Source organism: Onychostruthus taczanowskii, unplaced genomic scaffold, assembly GCF_017590055.1.
Source record: "Onychostruthus taczanowskii isolate IOZ18803 unplaced genomic scaffold, ASM1759005v1 scaffold127, whole genome shotgun sequence".
In the NCBI taxonomy this organism is placed as follows: domain Eukaryota; kingdom Metazoa; phylum Chordata; class Aves; order Passeriformes; family Passeridae; genus Onychostruthus; species Onychostruthus taczanowskii.
The window spans coordinates 912377-935118 of NW_024498429.1; the positions used below are offsets into that span (position 1 = coordinate 912377).

Below are 22742 nucleotides of genomic sequence, written 5' to 3' on the forward strand. Positions count from 1 at the left end.
CATGTCTTACAAAAAGATAGAAGTGTTTTATTTATTACTTTCATACCTTTAAGTCCAAAGTATCCCTCAGTAGTCCATTCAGGTTCTTGTTTTTATCCTGTATCCACTCCTGCCCTGCCCTCTGGCATGGGGTGAGCTGAGCACTCCTGGCAGCACACCCTGTCCAGTTCTTACCTCTCAGCCAGGGAATAAAGGTGATATTCCATCCCAAGGGCTGCTCCTGGCCCTGGTGCTCTCCCCAGGCAGTCTGGGCAGCGCAGACTGGGATGGTGCTTTTACACATCTGTGGAACGTTGGAAGTATTTGTGGTTGGTTGGTTGGTTGGTTGGTTTTTCCTCAGTTTGGTGTTTACTGTATTTTTTTATGGCTCAATAAAGCAGCTCCCGTCGTTGGGGCAGCTTTGCTGAGGTGGCATTGGAAAGGGTTCCAGGCTGCGCCAGCCGAGTTAAATGTGAGCTTGAGATGGAAAGTTTAAACCATGACATCACAGCATTGACTGCAGAACAGCACAAAGGCTAGGAAGACATGTGGAAACAATCACTTTCTTAGAAGAAATATGCCTTTAAAAAAAAAAAGTTAAGCTAGGACATGTTCTTTTAGTTAGTAACTTCAGGTCACTTATTTAAAGATTATTACAGTTTCATTTATATATTTTTTACTTATTTCCCTATATTTTTAGGCATCAATATCAGCAAAAAAAACTGATTTGAATATCTACTTCTGGCCTTAAACCACAGCAACAAAACTTAATGAAGAAAATTGCTCAGCATCTCTAGGATGTTCTAAAGCACCCAGAGCATGGTGCCGCTGTGGTGTGCAGCCAGCACGTCTGCGTGGCGAAGGCCAAGAAGCAAAGCCCAGCCTGGTTCTTCACCTGATCCCATGGAGCAAATCTGTTCTGACTCGCTGTTGCTGAGCACTGGCCGCGTGCCCGAGGAGCACGAGGCCTCACGAGCACTTTGTGTCCAGGCTGTCGCAGCTCCAGTGGCAGCCAGAAAGGGCCAGAGAATGTTCTGCTGTGCTTGCTGGGCTCCTCGCTGGAGAGAGCCACTGCTGAGCGCATCCATTCTCTGCGCTGATGGCACCGAGGTTTGTTGACAATTTTATTAGATGTTTCACAAAGGATAAGAATCAGCACAACAAAACATTGAAGTATTTGGTTTTAATATTTGTTTGTGGGTATTCTGTTAATATTTTAATGCAAAATGTTTCTGACCAGTGCTTAAGAACTACAAGACAATGTGAAATTCATGTTTGATAAATTAATACTGTATGTCACTCAATGTGTTACTTTAGTAAATTGTTTTATTTCTTTACAAAATAAGTACAAATAAGGGAGTATGTTTTCACACAAATTGGGGGTATTTACCAGTATGTACAGAAATCATCAAAATAACGTAACTCTAATAAACACAAGGCCTTTATAAACAATATGTACAAATTATCAATACATTTAAAACATAACTTTACACTTCCTGGCCTTAAATACCTTATGAATAATCTTTTGGCTAAATAGCAGCAGTATAAATTTTCTTCTGCTTTTCATAAACCTTAAAAAATAATTAAAACCTTTGTTTTTAAAACTATTGGACAAATAGTTCTATTTGTGCTTTCGCTATGGTTTCCCATCAAAAAAAATATTGCCTCAAAAAAGTGGCAAGCATAACATAGTAAAAACAGAGAAGATAAATAAGCAAATGTCTCCCTTCTGTGGTACTGTAACACTGTTCACTCTGCAGCACAGCTCGTGCCCCTGCTGTTCGTGCCCCACTCGATCCCCATTTCTCAGACTCACACCGGCTTCCGTGTGAGCCCAAATTCTGCTTCAGCAAAGCAGTCACAAGGCATTCACCCCACCTTCAGGTACTTACAGCTGCTCCATGCTCAAAGCCACATGCCTGCTCAGGAGCCCGTCTGGCCGGGCCGTGGCGCGGTGTCCAAGGCAGAGGTGTCCTCGCTCCAGGTGCCGCTGGGCTCACCGCTCTCCCCACTCCGGGAGTGGACGCGGCCCCCAAAAACCTTTAGCGACTTTAAAAATCCATATAGAATACTCTAAAATCTTTACCCAACAATATTCTCTTTTAAAACCACCATTAAACCATACTATTTGCAATAAATAAATTAACATTTTTTAGAAAATAAAACCCAACTTTGAATCTTGTTACTAACCAGCTGCTACAAATGCGCAAAAGGTTGATGAGATTTAGAAAACAACTGGAAGCAAGTCAAGGGAACTCAGCTGAGAGCCTGCACACAGATTTCATACACCTAAGATTTGGTTCAGCAAAAGGCTCAGGAAATGAGCTGTGCAGTAAAAGCAAAAATCCTAAATATATCAAATTTGTGGGAGTGTGCAGTGGCTAGTCTCTTGGCTGTGCAAAAAATTGCCATTACAACTAAGTTAAATAGCGACAGGTATCACCATGGTTAGTGAGACAGTGCTAGTAAACTGAAAACAAAACAAGCCCAGCACCAGGAGTGAACACTCAGGTGAACACCGAGGCTGGGACCCACTCCTGTGAACCTGTCCCAGGCCTGGCCAGGAGATGGTTTAGGTCAGCCATTGCATTTGTGTAACTTCAACACCAGCTACTTCAGCCTTACCTAAAATGGCCAGATGGAGCAAGACCTTGATGTTGATTTCATTTGTGGAGTTAACATTTTAAAACCTTTTGCACATTTTTTTTTGTGGTTTATATATATATATATATATATATATTTATATATATATATATGTTTTTACATAAAGGGAATTTATTGCATGTGTCTGACAAGTTTACAAAACCAAATTACTGGAACATTGACTTCTGAAAAAAATAGAAGGCACATTAAAATGACAGCTTTCAAAGCAAGTTGAGCTTCTGTGGAGCACTCGGTAGGACTGTTGGCTTTATTTAAGCAGAGCTCGGTAGAGCAGGAGAGAATGGCTCATGTCCCGCTCCTGTTCCATGAAGAAGATGAAGTCCCTGAGGTTGACTCGTGTGATTTTCTGCCGGGGGTACTGCCGGGGGGAGGCCGTGCCCAGCCCGGCCTGGCTGCCCCCGCACACCCCCACGCCCTGCAAGAGAACACAGCACAGCTGAGTCCTGCAGCAGCCCGGCTTCCTCCTCTCAGGGCTGCAGCATCCTGCCAAACAGCTCCAGTGCATCCCTCCAGCCTCCTCCTAACACATCACATCAGGGGTTTTTTACTAGTACTATTTTTTCTGTTCTTCTGAGTCTCAGCGAGTTAACCTGAGTACAGGCCTCAAGTGCAAACACGTGGGGCTAAACCTTGTTCACTTACAACTCAGGACAAATCCACCCCGCTACACTTCACTGGAGGGGGTATCTGACCAGTTTAAATTCAGGAACAAAATGATTTTTAGCAGATAAGGTCATTAATAAATCAAATGTGTGCAGGATCCTGCTGCTCATCCAAGGACTGGGAACAGGTGAGTGGAATATGGGAGTCCCCACAGGGACCCCAGTTCTCTCCTCTGGGTCTGCTGAAGAGAAGGGCTCAGTGTGGGGAGATGCTCAGCAAACAGTCAAAAAATTAAATGGAAAAATCACAAAGACTTAGACATTGTGTGATGATAAACACAAACATTAGTATACTTGTTTCAACAGCTATGTTAAATAATCATATATTTTTTAATTGGTTCATTGGTACTGAATTGCTGAATACCTCATCCTGGCTTTATATATAGAGAGAAAACTCTTAAACTAGGACTGAGAACACTGTGATCTGAATATTTAGAAAAGGAAAGGACATAATTACAGCCCCTACAGTCTCATGGAGTTTAAACTGAAACCTGATGCACACATGTTCAGTTGTTTTTTCATCCATAGGAGTCCATTGTTTTTGTTAATTCCAATTGGTTTTTAGCAAAATAAAGTGTTCTAACTTAGAAAAATAGGTTTTAATATCTGAAAAGATTTAAGCTATTTTTGAAACCTCTAAGAAATCTGGTAAAATTTTCTATACTTTTAATATCCCATATTTACTTACTGCTGCTCAAACCTACCTTTCTTTCCCCAGGAAATACTTATTCTAGGATCTTGACTCCAGACATTAAGAATACAGTTAAGGGTCATTTTACTACTGGAAGGTTGTAGGGGAAACACACACACTCTGCTGAGAGCAAGGCATGGATGGCACTGTTTCCCTCTTCCCCCACAGTCCAATTCCTTGCAGAACTGCACCATTCATATTATTTCTCCCATTCCTGCTTATTCCATTACAGCAGTGGGGCAAATCCTCTTCTGTAACCACAAACACCAAGGGCTCAATGGAGTGCAATGGATGTGGCTCAGCTTGCAGGGAGGAGACAGAAGCCCACAAGCTTTGGGCACCTGGAGCACTTGAGCCAAGGGATTCTGCTCTCCAGTGTGGAGCAGTTTTTGTTAATTAACTGATGGAGCACTGAACCTCACTGCTCACAGGAAATGCAGCTGCAAGGGCTGCTCATCCATGCTGGAGCCAGACACATGCCCAGTGCATAATCCATGGATTCAGCAGTACTGTGAGTTCAGACCTTAACCCAAGAAACACTCTGCATTCCTAAAAGAAACAAAATAATTTAAACTCTTCCTCTCTGTCTTCTGCCTTGTGCTGCCTCTCACTGCACTCTGACCATGCACCCTGTGCCAGGGCTGTGCCCACTGCTTCTAAGTCCTTAAGAAACCACTGTGTGTGTATTTACTTTAAATCAAGCTGACTGAAATAATACTTCTTCTTCTCTGTCGCCCCATGCTGCATGTCTCCCCTGCCCAGAGAACTGATTTCAGATTCATCCTGACCACAGGACCTGTGACAAATACAGGTAATGTAAAGCAATGTGACCACCTTAAACTCATTGTAAACCATTGTCCATAGCACTCTGGACTGGGAGCATCCCACACACAATTACCAAACAGAGAAAAGCTGCATTTTTTTTTTTTAAATTCTCTATATAAAACTATTTCTTTAGTCAGTTGAGTTACATTTACAGCAAGGAGCTGCTCTCTATTTGGACAGAGTAGCTGGAATTAAGATGTGCCAAGTCTTATTCATGGCACTTGTCACTAGAGATACTGAACTTCAACACAGCAAGAGCATCATATCCTTAACCAGTACCAGAACATGGCACCAAGCTGTGCACAGTCGTAACCACACTCGTGAGCCATCAGTTACCTGATCGTATTGTGGAGTTGTTTTACAAGGTGAAAAATAATCATAAAAATTGTTTTAGAAATACAGAAGTTCTGTAAGCTGACAGAACACTAATTATATGTGTCAATATGATCAGTAATTTAAATTAGAACCCAGCTCGTTTGGTCCTCCACTGTACTCAAAATTATTCTGCAGATGCTGTATAAAAAACCAGATTCCCAAATGCCACAATTTTTTAATTGCATACATGAATTGAAGTATAGTTAAAAATAATGGTCAAGAAGAGTGGAATTGAAGTAATTCAAAATTTTCTCAAGAAAAATCACATGCTTTATCATCATGACAGATTTTTCATCAACCCAAACAAGCCCCTGTGTTGTCTGTATCTATGGCAACTAATCAGAGTTACACAGCTAAAAGCTCTAATAAAAGAATAAAAGGTTGTAAATTGTTTACCTCCTTTATTTCCTGGCCTGCCACATGCAAGCTATTCCCAAATCCCACACACTCAAATACACATCAATGCTAGTTTCAGTATCAGTGAACTTCTAGTTACAATTTCAGGAAAACTTGAGACATTCCAGACCAGAAAAAAACCCATGACATTTATATATGAACTCTCTGCCTCTTCATTTTGAGTCAGCTTCCAAACCTGAGTGACAGTGACTTCCCATGCCCTGCCCTCCCAGCCCCTCCTTTCCCCGCTGCCTCTCTTCCCTCCTGAAGGCTCCTTCAGTCCTTTCCTGGGGCACACCTGGGACTGCACAGCCTCAGCCCAGAGCAGAGAGCAAACAGATTCTCCTGTGCCCTCCTTGCAGGGCTCCAGGGGCTGCCCAGCACCTGAGGCTGCCCCCAGCTCCCGCTCCAGGCCAGGGCTGAGGAGAGAACCAGTTCATGGACAACCCCAGGCAGGAACTGGTAACCCTGCACTGGTGCTGTGCTCGGGTTTAACCTGTAAGCCCAGCCCCAGTGGCACAGCCTGCCTCAACAGCTTCACTCAGCCCCGTCAGCTCTGGGACAGAGCTCACAGCACCCCAACAACAGCGCGGGGCTGACGGGCTTCATGCTGCAAGCCACCTAGCCTGGAGTGATGGCTTCAGAAGAATCACAGTGGTTACCCATTCAGTATGCACACTTGGAAGCAATTCTGAATTTATGTCAGACGTGACACAAGATTTGGGCCAACTTTCTCAGCCTGTTTGCTATTTCCATGATTTTCCTCTATAAGAAAACTCACGCTGCTTGCAAAGGGAAATACAAACAGCTCAGAATAACATACTGACCAAAGATTTGGAAGATCAGTAGCTAAATATACAACAGCCTGCCACAGGAACAGACCTGTCTGTGATAGGGAGACTGCACCAAGCCCTGTGCACCGAGAGGCCAGCAAAGCCTCACTTGTGTCACTGTTCCCTGGCACTGCCGAGCACAGCAGAGCTCCTCTGCAGTGTGTGCACCACCTCTCCTCTCTCCAGAACAGCCTGTGCCTTCACCAGCCACAACAGGAGCAGAGTCCCCCTGCTCTCAAACCTTCACCCATCTCAAAAATGCACTGGAGCTACTCCATGGTGGGCTCCTGTCGCACCCTCAGGTGACACAGGTGGGTCCCCATGGGACCCCAGGGCTGCAGGAGCTCCTCAGCCCCCAGGTCTGTGTGGCACACCCCAGAGCTCAGGGTGCAGCCTGCTCCTCTGGAGAGCCCAGCCAGCCTCTCTTTGCTGCACCCAAGCCAACAGCTCCCAGAGAAGCTGCAGGGACTGAAAAGCTCAAGCTCCCTCCTACCTCTGTCCTCCTCCCGCTCGGCCCCCACACCCAATTTGATCCCTAAGGATCCCCCAAAGGTTTAAGGCTGCTGGGAAAGGGGACTGAGGCACACAGACACATGTCTTCCAAAATGATCTCATTCCAAAATGGGCAAACAGACACTACTGCTCACTAAGTAGTAGTGTCTACGTGCATTAAATTACAATGGTTACAGCAGCAGGTGGATGGAAATCAAAGTGTGGAAGTCCCAAAAATGTGCTGTTCCCTGCTCGAGATAGAAGTGCTTTCACAGAAGAAAGCAAATGTAATACAATGTACGTTTATTTTTATAACAATTTCTACTGTTGAACAATTAATTTTTGTTTTCCTTCACAAACCTGCATCCCTTCAACTCTGAATTACAGAACCATGGAAATACAGTACAATATTCCTGTCAGGGAACAGAAAGATAAGGGCAAGGAGAAGATTGCATTTAATATTTTATCCATCCTTCCTTCACCAGAAAACAATTCAGTGCTGACATCTCTGCTTTGAACAGAGTCTTGATCTGCGGCTATCGCGTCTCTGAGAGCCAGAGACAAGGCAATAATGATAAAAGATCTGCTGGGTTTCTTCCCAGGCTACGTGGCACATCCTTGTGGCAGACTTCACTCCAAGCCAAAGTCTGAAAGTGGGAATCATACAGCAGCAATTCAAAGCCAAGCTATGGAGTAAAATACACCAGGAATTTTGTCTCTGCAAGCTGCATGCACTGCAGAGGAGAGGGAAGATAAGGTGTCTATCAGACTGCTCTTATGAATAAGAGGTCTTGAATCACAAGAAACATTCTGGAGATATTCTGCAGCAATTATGTTTTTACTTGCATAAAATGCTATTAGATCTTTGGCTGAGAGGCACATGAAAAACAGGTATAATACTATGTATGATTAGCTGTCCCACATAAATTAGGGTTTAATTCAACACCTACTGAGGCTAATAGTAATGATTTCACTGAAACATCCTAAAATTAAGATGCCTCTAAAGTACAGAAATGTAATAACTGTTCATCAGCACCTCAAAGATTAACAATACCGTATGAAATATAATTATATCTACAAAAATACTGTGCATCTTCATATGTGCAACACGGTGGCTCTGCAAGTGTCTTTAGAAGGATTCATCACCAAAAGCTGTCATTTAGACCTTCAGATGAGCAGCATTTACAGAGAGGATTAGTCCTATGCTTTCTTCAGAAGATGGTTATTTTCATTTGCCAACATTTTTACCCTGTACTATTTTAGTGCAACTGTTCCTCTAGACTGTTTTGGCAGCCGTTCACTTGCTACACCCTCCTGGATGCAAATGCATCTCCTTTCCCCTGGGCACATAAACACACACCTCGCCCTGCAGACAAACATCAGAAAAACTGATTTGCACAAGTACTTACAAGTACTTCAAATACCAACACAATTGCAACATTTCAAAGACAGCATGCAGTAATTTTTAAATTAAGAAATAATAAGGGGAAGGTAAATCAAACTAAGTCATGGATACCGTGAAAATTTTTCCTTCAGATGTGATCACTTCAGTTTATAATTATCTGAAGTTATGTGAACCCAAAGAAATGGGCTGCCATTACAAGCAGAAGATTTTATATGTACCTCCTCCTTGCCTTTATTACATTACACCAAGTCACATATGCAAGTACTATTATAATAAAAAACCTGCTTGGTAAAGCAACATCAAACCAAAATCTTCCAGTTGAGGGAACTGGGCATCTGTTCCAATCTCACAACTTATTGCTCCCTCTAAGACAGCATTTCCCCCCAGCTGAAGGAGAGCAGGGGCAAAAAGCAGGCTATAAGGTATTTCAGGGGAAACTATCTGCAATGGAGAGGAGTCTGCCCCAATGCCAACAAATAATGAGATGAAGTGTAAGGCAGCTTTGGGCTGTGATATTTACTTGCTCAAAAGAGATGGGTGTTCAGTACCTAGCCCTCAGTAGGTAGGAACAGACTGCAACTGTTTTTTACCCCTTAATCAATGTATGCATGCAGTGTCTGAATGATCACTGCATTGACGTGAGGCAGAGAAACCCAGGTTTTTGAGATAAGCTCTGCATTCTGCAGAGACCTTTGACCTTTCCAAGGTCTTTTGGTACCCCCACTGCCCATTTGGGGTCTGACAAGAACCCAGTGCCTTGTATCCTCCAGCCCCTTGCAGCACACTCACTGCTGGTGCAAGCTCTAGCTCTTCTCATTTCCTTTGCTTGTGAACCTGCTCTTCAGAGCACCTATGGATCCTGCCAACATCTTTTTCCACAAGCATCTCATACTCAACACAACCCGCTGCCTTACTTGGACTTAAAAGCAGTGACAATTTTACCTGATTAAGAATTCTGAAGTTTGGGCTGCATTCTTGCTGTGGTAATTATAAGTGGAATATTCTATTTATCCTGTTTCCATCATACACGTATATTTTCATTTTGCTTGGAATGTTTCTCCTCGCATGCTTTCCAAATGTTTAATCAAGTGCTGCTCCCTTTGAAATACTAATCCTGCCAAAGTTTTTTATTGCTATTTTTCAAGCATTGTGGTGCTTTACCCTTCTCATCTTTCAATACTAACATAGGGTTTTTTCCTTGTTTTCTGTTGTTTTGTTGAGGTTTTTTTTAAGGATTTGCCTGTGTTACTCCAGCCTAGTCACTCTGTACATCCCTGCACTCTCTTACAGTGGGAGTCAAGAGAATCAAACCAACTTTGGGAGAAGCCCTACAGCCCAGCTTGCAGGATTCACATTTTTCTTGAGACATACTGGATTCCCATCTGATTTTTTCCTAATATCCTTGATATTAGTTTGAAGCTTTCTCAGTTTTACGTAGTGGGTGGCCCCTTCCTTTCTAACCTGTATGACTGTGGCTTTCATTAAATCAGAAACATAAAATAATTAAAATATTCTTGACATTCATCAATCTCTAGACACACATAACTGTAACATTTAATTGTTTAAATATCTAATTAAAAGACACATAATTACATACAGTAAAGGCTGCTTTTTGGTCTGTCTCTCACTGAAAACACTCTGAGCAGAACACTGTAGGGGACCAGACTCGCTCACAGCAGGTTCTGGTGAGGAGCAGTCAGCACTCCTGTGCAGCACAACACCCCACACACAGGGTCACACAGCTGCTTCCTGTCCTGCCAGCCCCCCAATGGAGGGCATGAGAAAAGTACCCAGATCTTAAACACAAAATCACTTTCTCAGCTCTGGAGAGCATGAATTGCCCTCATTCATCTCAGCTGACTTTCGGTTCTTAAGCCTAATTATGATGTATAACACCCAGACTTTATAATAATTGTGTTTCCAGCTGTTGGCCATCCTGCTCACTCCCAGCAACTGTGCAAGTGCCAATCAAGGGACTTCATGCACCAGTTGTCAAACAAAGGACAAAACCACCCGCAGATCTACCAGCTCCTTAGGACTTCATTCCTGTGTAGAATCTGCTGGTGGATTAGTCACTCTCTGAACAGTGATCTAAACCTTTCCTTGTAATTACCACAGGCTCCTCTGTGGATTGAGGGTAGTGCAGGGCCCTTACCTGTACCCAGCCCATTAAACAAACCAAAATAAAGCAGGCAATGCAGTTATCTCTGGATTGAGTGGCAATAAAATTAAGTCCTAAATGCTAATACCTTCAGCTTGCAGGATAAACACATTGCTGGAACACAGTCCAGTGTGCAGGAAAAAAGACATTAACATTTGTAAATAAAAGGTGGAAGACAGCTAACACTCTATTACTGCAAATATCATGGAATATAATTAAGGCTGGTGCATTTCAGACATTAGGACAGAGTCCAGCAGGGAGAAGTTACCAGATCACTCAGCCATTCAGGTCTTATTTCTTCACATTTCTTACAGCTAAGTCTCACTCTTGGCTCTTGTAAGCTAGTGGTTTGCTTAAAATGTTTGGAAAACATTTTAAAAACTTAGATTGGCACAAAGAACTCTCAGAAAAAAGGGTCCTAAAAGGAAACAAATTCCTACAGATCTCAATAACCTTCAAGGAGTCCCTCTCCCTGCACTGCTCCCCCTTCCCCTCTGTGAAGAGCCCCCTGCACGTCCAGGTCCCCAGTGCTGTTCCCACCATGCTCCTTCTCAGGTCCTTTCCCACCTTCCTGTCTCTCTCCCACACCAGGGGCACTTCTCCAGCACAAAGCAGATACACTTGGTGACCTGCATGTCTCCTCTCTTCTGCACCACTCCTGACTGCTCTGCATCAGAGATTAGACTGCCCAGCTAATCCACCCCCAAACATCCAAAACCAGCCCTCTGCTTCATACTGTCCTCTGATCTCTAAATGTCAATCCAGGTTTTTCTTCTCCCTCCATTATTAGACAACATGAGACAGCCAAGCCTTGAGTAACAAGCAGATAATTTTAATTTATAAACACATTACTGACAATTTCAACTTTGCTCTGCACTTTAGAAACCCTGTAATCTCCTCTTACTTCACAAATTCCCAAATCCTTATCATCCGTCAGCCCATTTCACCACAAAGCAAACAACCAATCTTTTAAGGACACTTACATTCAACACAGCCAGCAACACAGAATAAAACTTAAATTTCAAACTGAGCTATTTGAAGAAACCCCAGACATACTTGTCTTTTGCAAAGTTAACCCTTTCACACACTCACAATTGTCCCAGATCCAGCTCACTGCATAAACAGTGGGATTAAGCGCATCACAAAAACTTTCCAGAAGAGTCCTTAATCAACTAATCAACTCTGTCTTGCTGTAACAAAATGATTGAGCAATCCATATCAATATCTATAAAGAATAAATGTCTTCAGTCTATAGATGATCATGGAGGAGAAACAGTGATGCAGAAAACCATTTTTTTCAGATGTTAAAGCTCTACTCTTAGTTCTCCCTAGCTTTTCATATTTACTATTCTGATAGATTTGAACATCACCCAGACTACCTCAAGAAAAGAAGATTTAACAAGTAAATGTCACAACTATCACCACCTTTCCTTTATTAAAATCACCTCCAACATACATAGTTATTAATTATTTAGAATACATCAAAAACCAGGTAGTCAAAATCAAGTGCTCCACTTGATTAGTTGTGCACACAACTCTAATTAAAACTGACCCTAAAATATATTATAGAAATAAGTCTAAGCCAGACACAAAATCACCTAATCAACCATCTGATACATACTGAAGAGCTCTTACAGATGGGTCCTGACAATTGACAGTAATCAATGTATAAACTGACAAGTCTATCAGATCTAATTACTCCCAAACCAAAATAAACACGAATATTCGTCCTGGTTTATAATATATCTAAAAGAAGGCTGTAACTACAAAAGAAAAACCTTTACCAAAGTACTGGCAGAAGCCAGAGGCTGGTGCTGTGATATTTCTAAGTTAAACAAAAGGCAGTGGAGCTGGCACAACCCATGGCAGCAGCGTGAGAAGGGAGCAGCTGTGGGAGAGGGCAGCGGGGCGGCCAAGGAGCACAGGAGCACACGCTGAGGGGATTGCTGCAGCCATCACACAGGGCCAAGGGAGACAGCCTGGCATTCCCTGTGTGCTCCCTAGCATGCAGTGGTGCTACTGGCCTATTTTTACCACTGGCAGTAGGAGGGGAGGCACAGCAGCTCCAGCAGCACTAGTGCATTATGATACAACACAACATGAGCATTATAAAATGCGAGATGAATCTCAAGCCCAGAGGCTCTTTAGCACCACTCCAAATCACAACTCTCTGCCTTCATTTTTCTTCTTTGCTACTATTCCACTTCTTCTCTCAGTACTTCTGACTTTATTAACCCTTTTCTTGTCTTCTACCTTCCTGTTTTCATGGTATCACATCAGATTCCTTAAAAAGCATGTGATGATAGACCAGCAGGCAAGTTTTCTGACACACTCCAACCCAGTGAAGCTCCAGTTGTTTCCAGTGAAAAATTTATCACTTCATTGGTACCTCAATAAGACAGCATGCTCTTTTGACAATCTGGCCCCTGAATAAAAGTTACAAAAATCATAAATCAAACTGTAACCTGTTTTTAATGGTCTGAACTCAAATGCTGTGAATTTGTTTTTTTATTCCAATACTTTCCCCAGAAATTCAGGTCTAACGAGCCCGAAACAGACTTCCTGAAACACAAGCTTCATTTTTGTTTTCTGGGAATTAGAAAAGATGCAGTTATGTGTTATGCCTAATTTTTGGTATCCCTTACTGGAATGGCGAGTTCTGGTGTTTGGTTTAACAAATTACATCTTTCTCATTAACCTGGCCTGAAATTATTAAATCAATTTTTCAAGCTCTTTTTTGGTCCTTCTGCAAATCTGTGCTAAGATCCTTGGTCATTCCACACTGTACACATAGTGTGCTACCTGAACGTGTGCAGCAGCAACATATGGTACAGTAGGTTATAACTATTTTACCATCTGTTCTATCTGAACTCTAACCTCAATAATCCCATATCAGCTTTTCTTGTTAACTGCCACAGCTCTTAGATCTTGGCTTCTACTTGCTCTTTTAAAATTAAATTGCAGCAAAATGCACAGCCAGATCATAGACTGCTCTTCAGAAGCCTCCACTGCTCCCCAGGTGACTTCATTTGGCCAGGGTCTTAAACAAATGATGCCTTCAGAGCTACAGGCCTTCTTTTTGTTGTTTTTTTTTTTTTTTCAGTGAAAAAGATAAATCAGTAACTGGAACATTCTTCATTCTGAAAAATATTGCTCAAGATGCTGTCATATCCTTTACACACTCATTTCCAAAGCACTTTGTTTCTATTGTGCTCTTATTTAGAAAAGGGCATCCCCTTCCGTGGAACTGCAGGGGATTCCATACCTTACAGGAGCAAACTTCTGGGCTGTCCCTGTCCAACCACCCCCCACTATGGCCTGATTTTGTTTCTGCACAAACAGCACCATCACTATAACCCCTTATTGCCTTGCTACTCTGTGTACTCATAAAAGCCAAACAGTAGCATCATAGTGAACAAAAAAATGTTCATTTTATTGCAATATATCTAAGTTCTATCCAAACTTCAGGAAACTGGACAGATTCTGTAAACTGAGAGAAGACATTTGAAACTTTTATTACTATTAGGGTTTGTTGGTTTTGAGTTTTGTTTGGGCTGTAGGGTTTTTGTTTTGTTTTGGTGTTTTATTGTTTTATTTTGTTTTACTTTTAAGATTTGCATCTCATGTCATCAAGTTCTATTTCATACAGATGTTGGAATTTGAAAGTAAGCTCTAATTCCAGCTAGAACAGCTCATCTGGTGGACTGTCTTCAAATTTAAAGTCTGCTTCATTTACAAAAAACTTCAAAAATAGCTATGTAGTAATTAAAATACATGAAAGACTGTGGCTTTGGTATAATTTAAACATACCCATGCAAAACTACTACATACACATAGACATATGGAAAACTAAACTATATTTTTAATATATACTAATCACAGCCACAAGAATATGCCCCTCTATTTTTTACTACAGTACTTGACAATACCAGCTCTTATGAATGATGAAACTGAAGATTCAAGAATCAAATATGATTATCACTATTCATATTCAACTCAAAACAGTAAATCATAACAGCTCAGTAAATTTCTCTGACTCATTATCAAGTGAACCAGACTGTAATGCCTACACAATGAATACCACATTTGTAAAGGAGTATCTTTGTAAAATTATTCAGCTTTTACAATCAGTATAACGCCTTCTCTTTAAACGCACTTGTATCTTCTCCATTTTGAAATACCACATCTTGTGGACAAACGTTGCTTCCTTTTGGATTCCTGTTTAGAATCTGAACAAAAGGGGAATTCGATTTTTTGAATGTGTGAAGAAATCAGTTCATGAGATATAATTTTGCTTTTTCACACATGAGCAGTTTAAATATGTTATTCAGTGTTATCTTGAGGCACAAACATAAGGCATGGAGGTTAGAGAAGTCAAACCTACACACTAGTCCGTTACCTCAAATGTCTTCCCAAACACACAGCTGAATAATATCATGGAATCTATGGTTTAACTAAGGAATATTGACTTCAATTGTAATCTGGGTCCTACTACACAGATGGTATACAGTGCCATGCAAATATACAGAGTTCCTGAATATATAATTCCACACGTGTTTTCCAACCACACCAACGGATCTATATTCTATAGCTCTGCTTGGGGGAAGGGAGTAGCACTCGGTGCCTTTTGGAGTTTATGCTAAAAAAGCTTCTTCCTCCACCCCCCATGCAATGTGCTCATGTGTAGCTGTAATGGTTAACAACTGGACTTCACTTTTCTCCTCCAAATACAGGAGGACAATGGGTCTGCCCTCCCCCACCAATTCTTCTTTGCATTCAGAATATTTCCACCTCTGCATAAAAATGACTTTTTTATTATGTAGTTTCACAGACTTTCCTAGGTGGCACCCCAGGAGCATAATCCCGATTCACAGAACAAAACCACCTAATTACCCCAGCTGCATAATTCATTGGCCATGAACAGGAGCTGGCCAGCCCCTGATCTTATCTGAGAGACTCTGGGGAGCACCTGTGGGAATCTCTGCCAGGGAGAGGCACCGGCAGGGCCAAGACCTCCTCGGGTGCCCTGGGGTGGCCAAGGGGAAGGAGGACAAAGGAGAGGAGCCCTCCTGCAGCCCGGACCTTGGGCCATCCAGGCAGGCAGCCCTGCCTTTGTCTCAGGCTGGCTGCAGGTGGATCAGGGAAGGAGAGGTTTCTGGCAGCTGTGATCCTCCACAGCCGCGCTGCAGTGAGCCAACACCTAACTCAACTGCAAGGAAAACACTCGGAAAAGTACATACTACAGGTTTGCTTCAGTCCCAATCAGAGGCAAGACTGTAATTTGAAAATCAGACATTGCTCAGATGACAGAAACAAAACACAGTTATGGAGTACTCCTTACTTTGCATCTATTTTTTCTATCATGCTGATGAAAAGCTCTCAGTATTTTGGCAAACTTCCCAAGAGAAACTTTATAGAGAATTGCAGGAGGTCCTTTTATTATTGCTTGTTTGTTTTAATTTACCAGAGTTGCTTTCAAGTTCCATCTAACCTTTGAAAATCGGCATGCTGTTTGTTTTAGCGATCAGGTATTTGCCATTCACTGAATTACAAATGAAGATGAGCCCTGGACCGCTCTTGGTGCCAGCTGGCAAAACACCTTCTGGTCTCAGGTGAATTTCAAATGTAAACTACTGATATTTAAAAGAACTATGAATTGGGTTCTAGTGTGTAACATTTTACCTTCTAATAAAGACTAAGCTGGAAAACATTTCAAATCTCAACAACGTTTTCATCCTGCATTATAACACACATGAGTGGCAGAGAGACTTGTCAGCCCAGTGGTTAAGGCACTATTCATCTTTCATCTCCGGATCTGGGCTGCAGCCACTCGGCAATAGACTCACTTTCTCACTGGAAATGTCATCTCGCAGCTGAGAAACCTTCTTGACAAATATGTTTTTGAAACAGATGTATTTTTGCTAAACATTTTATCTTTGACAAAAATATATTTTGACAGAGGAAGTTTCATAGAAAATATTTTTTTTTCACCAGCTCCAATAACAACCTAGACTTTCAGGACCTAAATGGGGGAAGCTGCTCAGACTCTGCCTTGCTGATGGAGGTAAGGTCTCACCGGCTGGAGCAATGACCACTGCTGTAACCACGCCGACGGAAATCCACGGGATTATCCATGGGATTATCTAGGTGATTATCCAGTGCTCTGCCCCGACTGACCACTGTTCACCCACAAACACCGAGCTGCAGGCTGCTGCTGTGGCGTTCAGAGCAGGGCTAGGAATGGGACAGAACCCCTCTCTTCCTCCTCAGCTGCTCTTACAGCTTTGTCCGAGCTACTTCATACTTAGGTAGTAATTAACAACATAAATGTTTAGAATAAACAGTAAGGACAGGGCATTTGAAAAAAGAGTTAACAGATGTCCTTAGCTTTGCTGCTGGCCTAATAACGTTTCTTCAGTCATTTATTTGATGTGGAGTTTATTTAGCTGTTGCAAACACGCAGGGTTATAATAATCATAAGCAGGTTGCATTAAGCACAATACGACTTGGGTGTGTAACACAGTGTTAAAAATAATCCCAGAAACTGTATGCCTCGAAGATATTAGATGTGCAGTATCTTCTGCAACCTGATTGTGAAAAGCCAGCCAGAAAGCACCTTTCAGACTTAAAAAAAAAATATTAAAAGAAATATAAACCCCAAGACTTCTTTTACAGATAATTTTGCCTGTAGTTTGGGATAGTCTGCATTAAATTCAAACATCAAATCCTGGCATACTTCAGTAAGCTATGAGCACAGCAGTGCTGCCTTTTTTCCTTTGAAAAATGAAAGAATTAAATTCAAAACAAACAACTTCAATTTAACACCAAACTACAGGATAACCAATCTTAAAAATGTCAAATTGTAATGGATCTTAATACCCATATAAAACACAAAAATAGTGGCATTGTTCCTTGGTAATGCATAGCAACCTTACAGAATTTCAGTGAAGGAGAAAGAAGGGAAAAACACCTTATTACTTCTAACTCCTGCGAGCCATTTTGGTCTCCAAAGGTTTTAGAGCGCCTGGGGCCATGTGTCTGCAGTGTTTCGGGAAATGACTTGCCTTCGCACGAACACTGCTATGTTCTGCAGCACTGCTGCCCCCCAGCATCCCCGCTCCATTCCTAGTTAACTCTTCCTTACCTGTAGCAGCCTTCCCCCCCCCCTTTTTTTTTTTTTTTCAGCAAGATTCCAGAAAGGTTCTGCTAAAAAAAAAAATATTCCCGCCCCCCAAAAACCCCTCTGCTTTTTCTGACAAGTTTTCTCAAAAGAAACAGGGCCAGAATTTAACTCCATAAACCTTTGAGAGAAAAAGGAAATCAATCTGAAAGTAAAATATTTGGCAACACAACTAGTTTAGCTAACAATCGCCATGGAGCTTTGAAGGTTGATACTGCTCTAATGTTTGTGTTTCGCCTCAGTTAACAAACAACAGTTAGAAAACAAAAAAATCATCAACATCCCCCAAGAATACAACAGCTCTACTAAAATCCTTCACTTATCACTGTATTTAGGTTTTTAATTACACTCCCAGCACCACATTACAGGCTGCGATTAAGTCCCTGGATAAGGCCTCATAACTATTCACCAATTTGTCTTAGCAGCGGTGTATTAAAAGTACAGGAAATAACCCATCCAGCATAGAGGGGAAGAGAAAGATTTAATCCTCCACATAATGTACTGAACTCACTTAGCACAGGCGTTTTGTGTTTCCCTGTTTTCTGCAAAGATACATGGCTGCACACAAAGCTATTCTGTTTGATGGCTTTTTTAAAAATCTCCAGAAAATTCTTTGCCAAGGTCACTGCTGATTGACTCAAAATATGACAGTGTATGAGGCTACTAAAATATTCTGTTCTTCTCAGAGGTTGAGTAAGCAGCTCTAACTAAGAGGAAAATCAATATAATACTTCACAGTGAGGAAGAAAATGGAAAATAGTTTAGCAGTTAAGTGGTTAATGCAATTCCTAAGTGTTCAGCAATCATTGCAATTTAGTGCCATTTCGATTATTACACAATAAACAGACCATGTTGTCTGGAAGCAAATTTTTATGAGTATAGCTGAAGGGGTTGCAACTTATTTAGCTGCTGAAACTCTAAGGGAAAGAACATTTCTGAATGCTAACACTACAGATCAGAAATATACAGGTACACTGGAAAGGTTATTTTTAGGTCACTACTATGGTAACTAACCACACTGACCTTTAAAATTAGTATGCAGTTCAAGAAAAATGAAGTTCAGTAAAATGTTCTTTAAACAGCGTAATTTTAATAAACAATATTGTACATCCTTACAGCAGAATTCTGTCACTTTTTACAGCCATTAATTTTACTTTTATATCATAATATAATGTACAAAAATATCATGATTCAGAACCGACTAGGAAAAAAATGTAAACAGCCAGAAAACTGATTAAACTATCATTAATTTATGTTTAAAGAAAAAAAAAAATAAGACCAGCTATATTTATTTCTGTAGAATAAAATAAAACTGCTAGCTGGAGAAGAGCTATTTTTCATATCATGTAATGTCTTTGAAATAGCCAGAATAGGCATAGTTAAAATCATCTTACTTCATCTCCTTTTGAAATACAAAATTTTAAGTGGATTTCAAAAGCAAACCCAGTTCTGTAATTTATAAATTCAAAGAAACACACAAGAATTATATTTGGGGCAGATGAGATAAATAGCATGAGACTGAGGGTGTATGGTTGATGGCAGCAGGGACTCAATAAAGGAAACAGTATTTTGAACAAAAAGTGCTCTCTGAATCCAGTGTACTGAGACAAAACATCAATTAGAGTCATGGCTTTAATAAATAATACATAATGTAGCAGTCCTTTAGGTAGGAAATGGAAATCAAACTTTGGTTGGTCACAAAGGTGTGCTGGCTGTCCCAGAAACCACCAGCAGCACCATCCAGAACACACGAACAAGTTAATGCTGGCACTTGGAAAGAGCCAGTTCAGCCCAGCAAGCCATGATCATCAAACACAGAACACAACTCTTCTGAGTTCATTTTCTCAGCCATGTTGGGGACAGCTTATAATGTTAAGCTTATCAAATGGCTGATAATAAAACAGATACATAATCAAAAGTTATTTTATAAGCACACATATACATCTATATGAGCATGAGTACAGGGAGAGATATACACAAACATTTTAGTCTAGGCCATGTTGTAGACCTTTTTCAAAATTTGGCTCTTCCAGAAGAATATGTATGAATTAATTTTAAAGAGGGAAAATTATATCTGCATTTTTCAAGCCTCGATATGAGAGTAACATTGCTCTTGAAGTGCCTTTTAAATTCCTGGATCACAACTGCTATGAAAAAGGAAAAAAAATCTCAACAACTAGTGGGATTCTAGGTGTCCTGTACAGTGTTCCCATGTTTCCTGAATTTTGTATCATACCTACACCTCTGTTGGTGCCAGGCAGGAGATGGATGCTGGTCAGTTGGTGACTGTGTTCACATTTAACCCCTCCTGGAAATGAGCCCTCCTACCATATTCACTGTAGGAAGAGGCAGCAAGGGACAGGCACAACTTCCAATCTAACAGCACCAGCAACAACACAGAAACAGTCAAGACAACCCCAAAACATGGGTGATAAACTGTGCTATGCCCTCCTGGTCCTCCCTGGGCAGCCAGTGCACCATGGCAGTGAGCTGGTCCTCTTGGCAAGGGGAGGGACATGTGCTGGGGACAGTGGCACAGCCAGGGACAGCCAGGGACCGTGCTCTAACACCCCGTGCTGGGGACAGTGGCACAGCCAGGGACCCTGCTCCAACACCCCGTGCTGGGGACAGTGGCACAGCCAGGGACCCTGCTGTGACACCCAGTGCTGGGGACAGTGGCACAGCCAGGGACCCTGCTCTAACACCCAGTGCTGGGGACAGTGGCACAGCCAGGGACCATGCTCTAACACCCCGTGCTGGGGACAGTGGCACAGCCAGGGACCCTGCTGTGACACCCAGTGCTGGGGGTTCAGGGACACGTTTGCCAGGCTGGAAATTCCAGGAGCCAGCTCGGAGGCAGAGATCCATCTGTCTATGCCTAGAACTGGGCTCTAGGGCAGATTTCTCTCCAGTGGTGCTCAAGGAGCTACACTGGCAGCCACACTCTCTTTTTCTTTTCCTCCCATCACATTAACACTTATAATAGTTTTTATGTTTGCAGAAAACAACTTAGGTGTACTAAAAAATGGATATGGCAACAGGAGCTTGTTTCCAAAATGTAAAGCAAAATCTTGAGCTTTGCTTTTCTGGAAATTTTAAGACCTACTGATTAGCCTCCCCTGCCTTTCTATGGGGTAATTTTGCTGATAGTAAATTATGAAAATTGTCATTTTTTGAAAGCTAACCAAGACTCTGAGCATTCTTCTTGACATCTTTTCAGCCAAGCCTGCTTCCAGCTGTTGGGCAAAGAGCTCACTGAAGGAAGGGAAGGCTGCAATGTGCCAGCCAGATGAGTCCTGAGCAGGAAGGGAAGGAGCAATCACAACAGGTAGAGTGCCCGGATGGAAAAAATCTCCCCATGGTATTCACTCATCAGCAGACATTCATTCTGCTGTAATGAATGTTACAATCTCCTCATTTGTATTAAAACAGATACAGGTTCTGAAAGGTTATTTTTCATTTTGCTTGACTGGTGTTTACACAAACAAATCCAAATTTCAGTTCAAACAAACAAACAAAAATGCTCATGTAAGTACTAATTCAGAACTAAGATTCCACCCAGATTAGATTTTCCAGCCTGACATAAGAGAAACATGAAGCAGAAATAATTACTGTCTGACACTAGGAAAAATGATGCTGATTAACTACACAGATTTAGTTTTAAAATACAGATTTCACCACAGTACTATGGCCACATGCACATATCTAGCTTTAAAAATAAACTGCTAATTCAAAGGAGAACAAGGAAGGATTTTTTTAGTGTATAAATACATATTCTTTTTATCTATTTAGCGTGGAAATTTATTTAAAACACAATAAAATGACAGGCAGGTCTAAAAACTAAATATAAGAATATAAAAATGTAAAATGAACAAACTTTTTCACTCTGCAGATTTTATTTTATTATTAGATGCTATTCCTAACTTGTTAAAATTGATCAAATAGAAAGCTGTGAATAGAGAAAAAATTAAGCCAACTAGAAAAGTGTGACTTGGATTTAATATTTTATAATTGCCAAGGGACATACTGAGATCAATGAATTTTTGCCCGAGATGAACGTCAGAAAGAGATGTACTTCAGTCTTTTAGGGAACATTGGTCTATTTAATTCTTGTGTCTGATGCATGTGAAATATGCCTGTCTTGGCCTTCTTGGTGCCTGGAGGCCGTGCTGGAGGCAGACATTACCACTTTTAATAGGCCGCCATCTGAGGGATGGCAAGGGATCCAATAACCCATCCACCCTAATGGATTTGCCTGTTTATTCACTTACACCTTTTTTTGCAGCTAATTTTAGTTTTGCATGCTGAGTTGTTTCACTTTAAATTAAATGAATAGAAACAAAGGGGAAAAGACTGTGCAGCTAATAAACCATGATTATTTTCCAAGTTCTTCACAACAGGATCCTCCATATACTAAGGTATATCACTTGAGAACAGATTTGCTGCTGCGTTTTTCCACTTGTTGTCACAATTAACAAAGCTTCTTTTAAATTTAGTGAGACAAAAAGTAGGTTATTATAAAGTCTTACTTATAATGCACTAATGATTTGCAGCAGTATAAGGCAACCAGCTTCAAATCATTATGAGGGTCATGAGCATCTTCAAAGAATAATACAGGTAATGTTAATGACTGTGCAGTATTATCACAAACAAAAACAGTACACAGTTTAATCTAGCCCTTCATGTGTACTTTCAAGATCACAGGTAACACTTAATGTATTACTTATAAACTTGTAGTCCCTCTAGATACAGAGGAACTCCTAGTAATAAAAATTTCCACTGCATTTGATCCTTAGGAAAAATATACATTATAGGCTAAAACTTATTAGGGGATATAATCTCTATATTTGGACTGCATTAATATTTTGTTTCTTTACAGAAAAGCTCTTCCTCCCTTTCCTCAGGAGATGCCTCTTGCATCTCACTCTCCACAACTCGTGGGTGCTCTGCCAAAGCTTGAGGTGATCTTTGAGGTCCCTTCCAACCCAAGCCATTCTGTGATTTATTCCAGAACCTTCTGCTCATCCAGCTCTTTTTAGAGACCCACAGTTCAGGTGCTTTGCTTTTCTCAGAAGAGCT

At 41.3% G+C, this 22742-nt stretch overlaps 1 protein-coding gene across 4 annotated transcripts in view; it reads right to left on the reverse strand.

The window, feature by feature from the left end:
- The window catches only part of LOC121331644 (transcription initiation factor TFIID subunit 4-like), a 145417-nt gene continuing 122675 nt past the window's right edge, over window positions 1-22742 (reverse strand). For 3 of the 4 annotated variants that reach the window (XM_041396256.1, XM_041396255.1, XM_041396254.1), the window contains exon 15: window positions 1-3058. In XM_041396256.1, coding sequence (XP_041252190.1) covers window positions 2891-3058 — 168 coding nt within the window. In that variant the 3' untranslated portion in view covers window positions 1-2890. The remainder of the gene's footprint in view (window positions 3059-22742) is intronic. The other variant, XR_005952043.1, reaches the window with a different exon arrangement.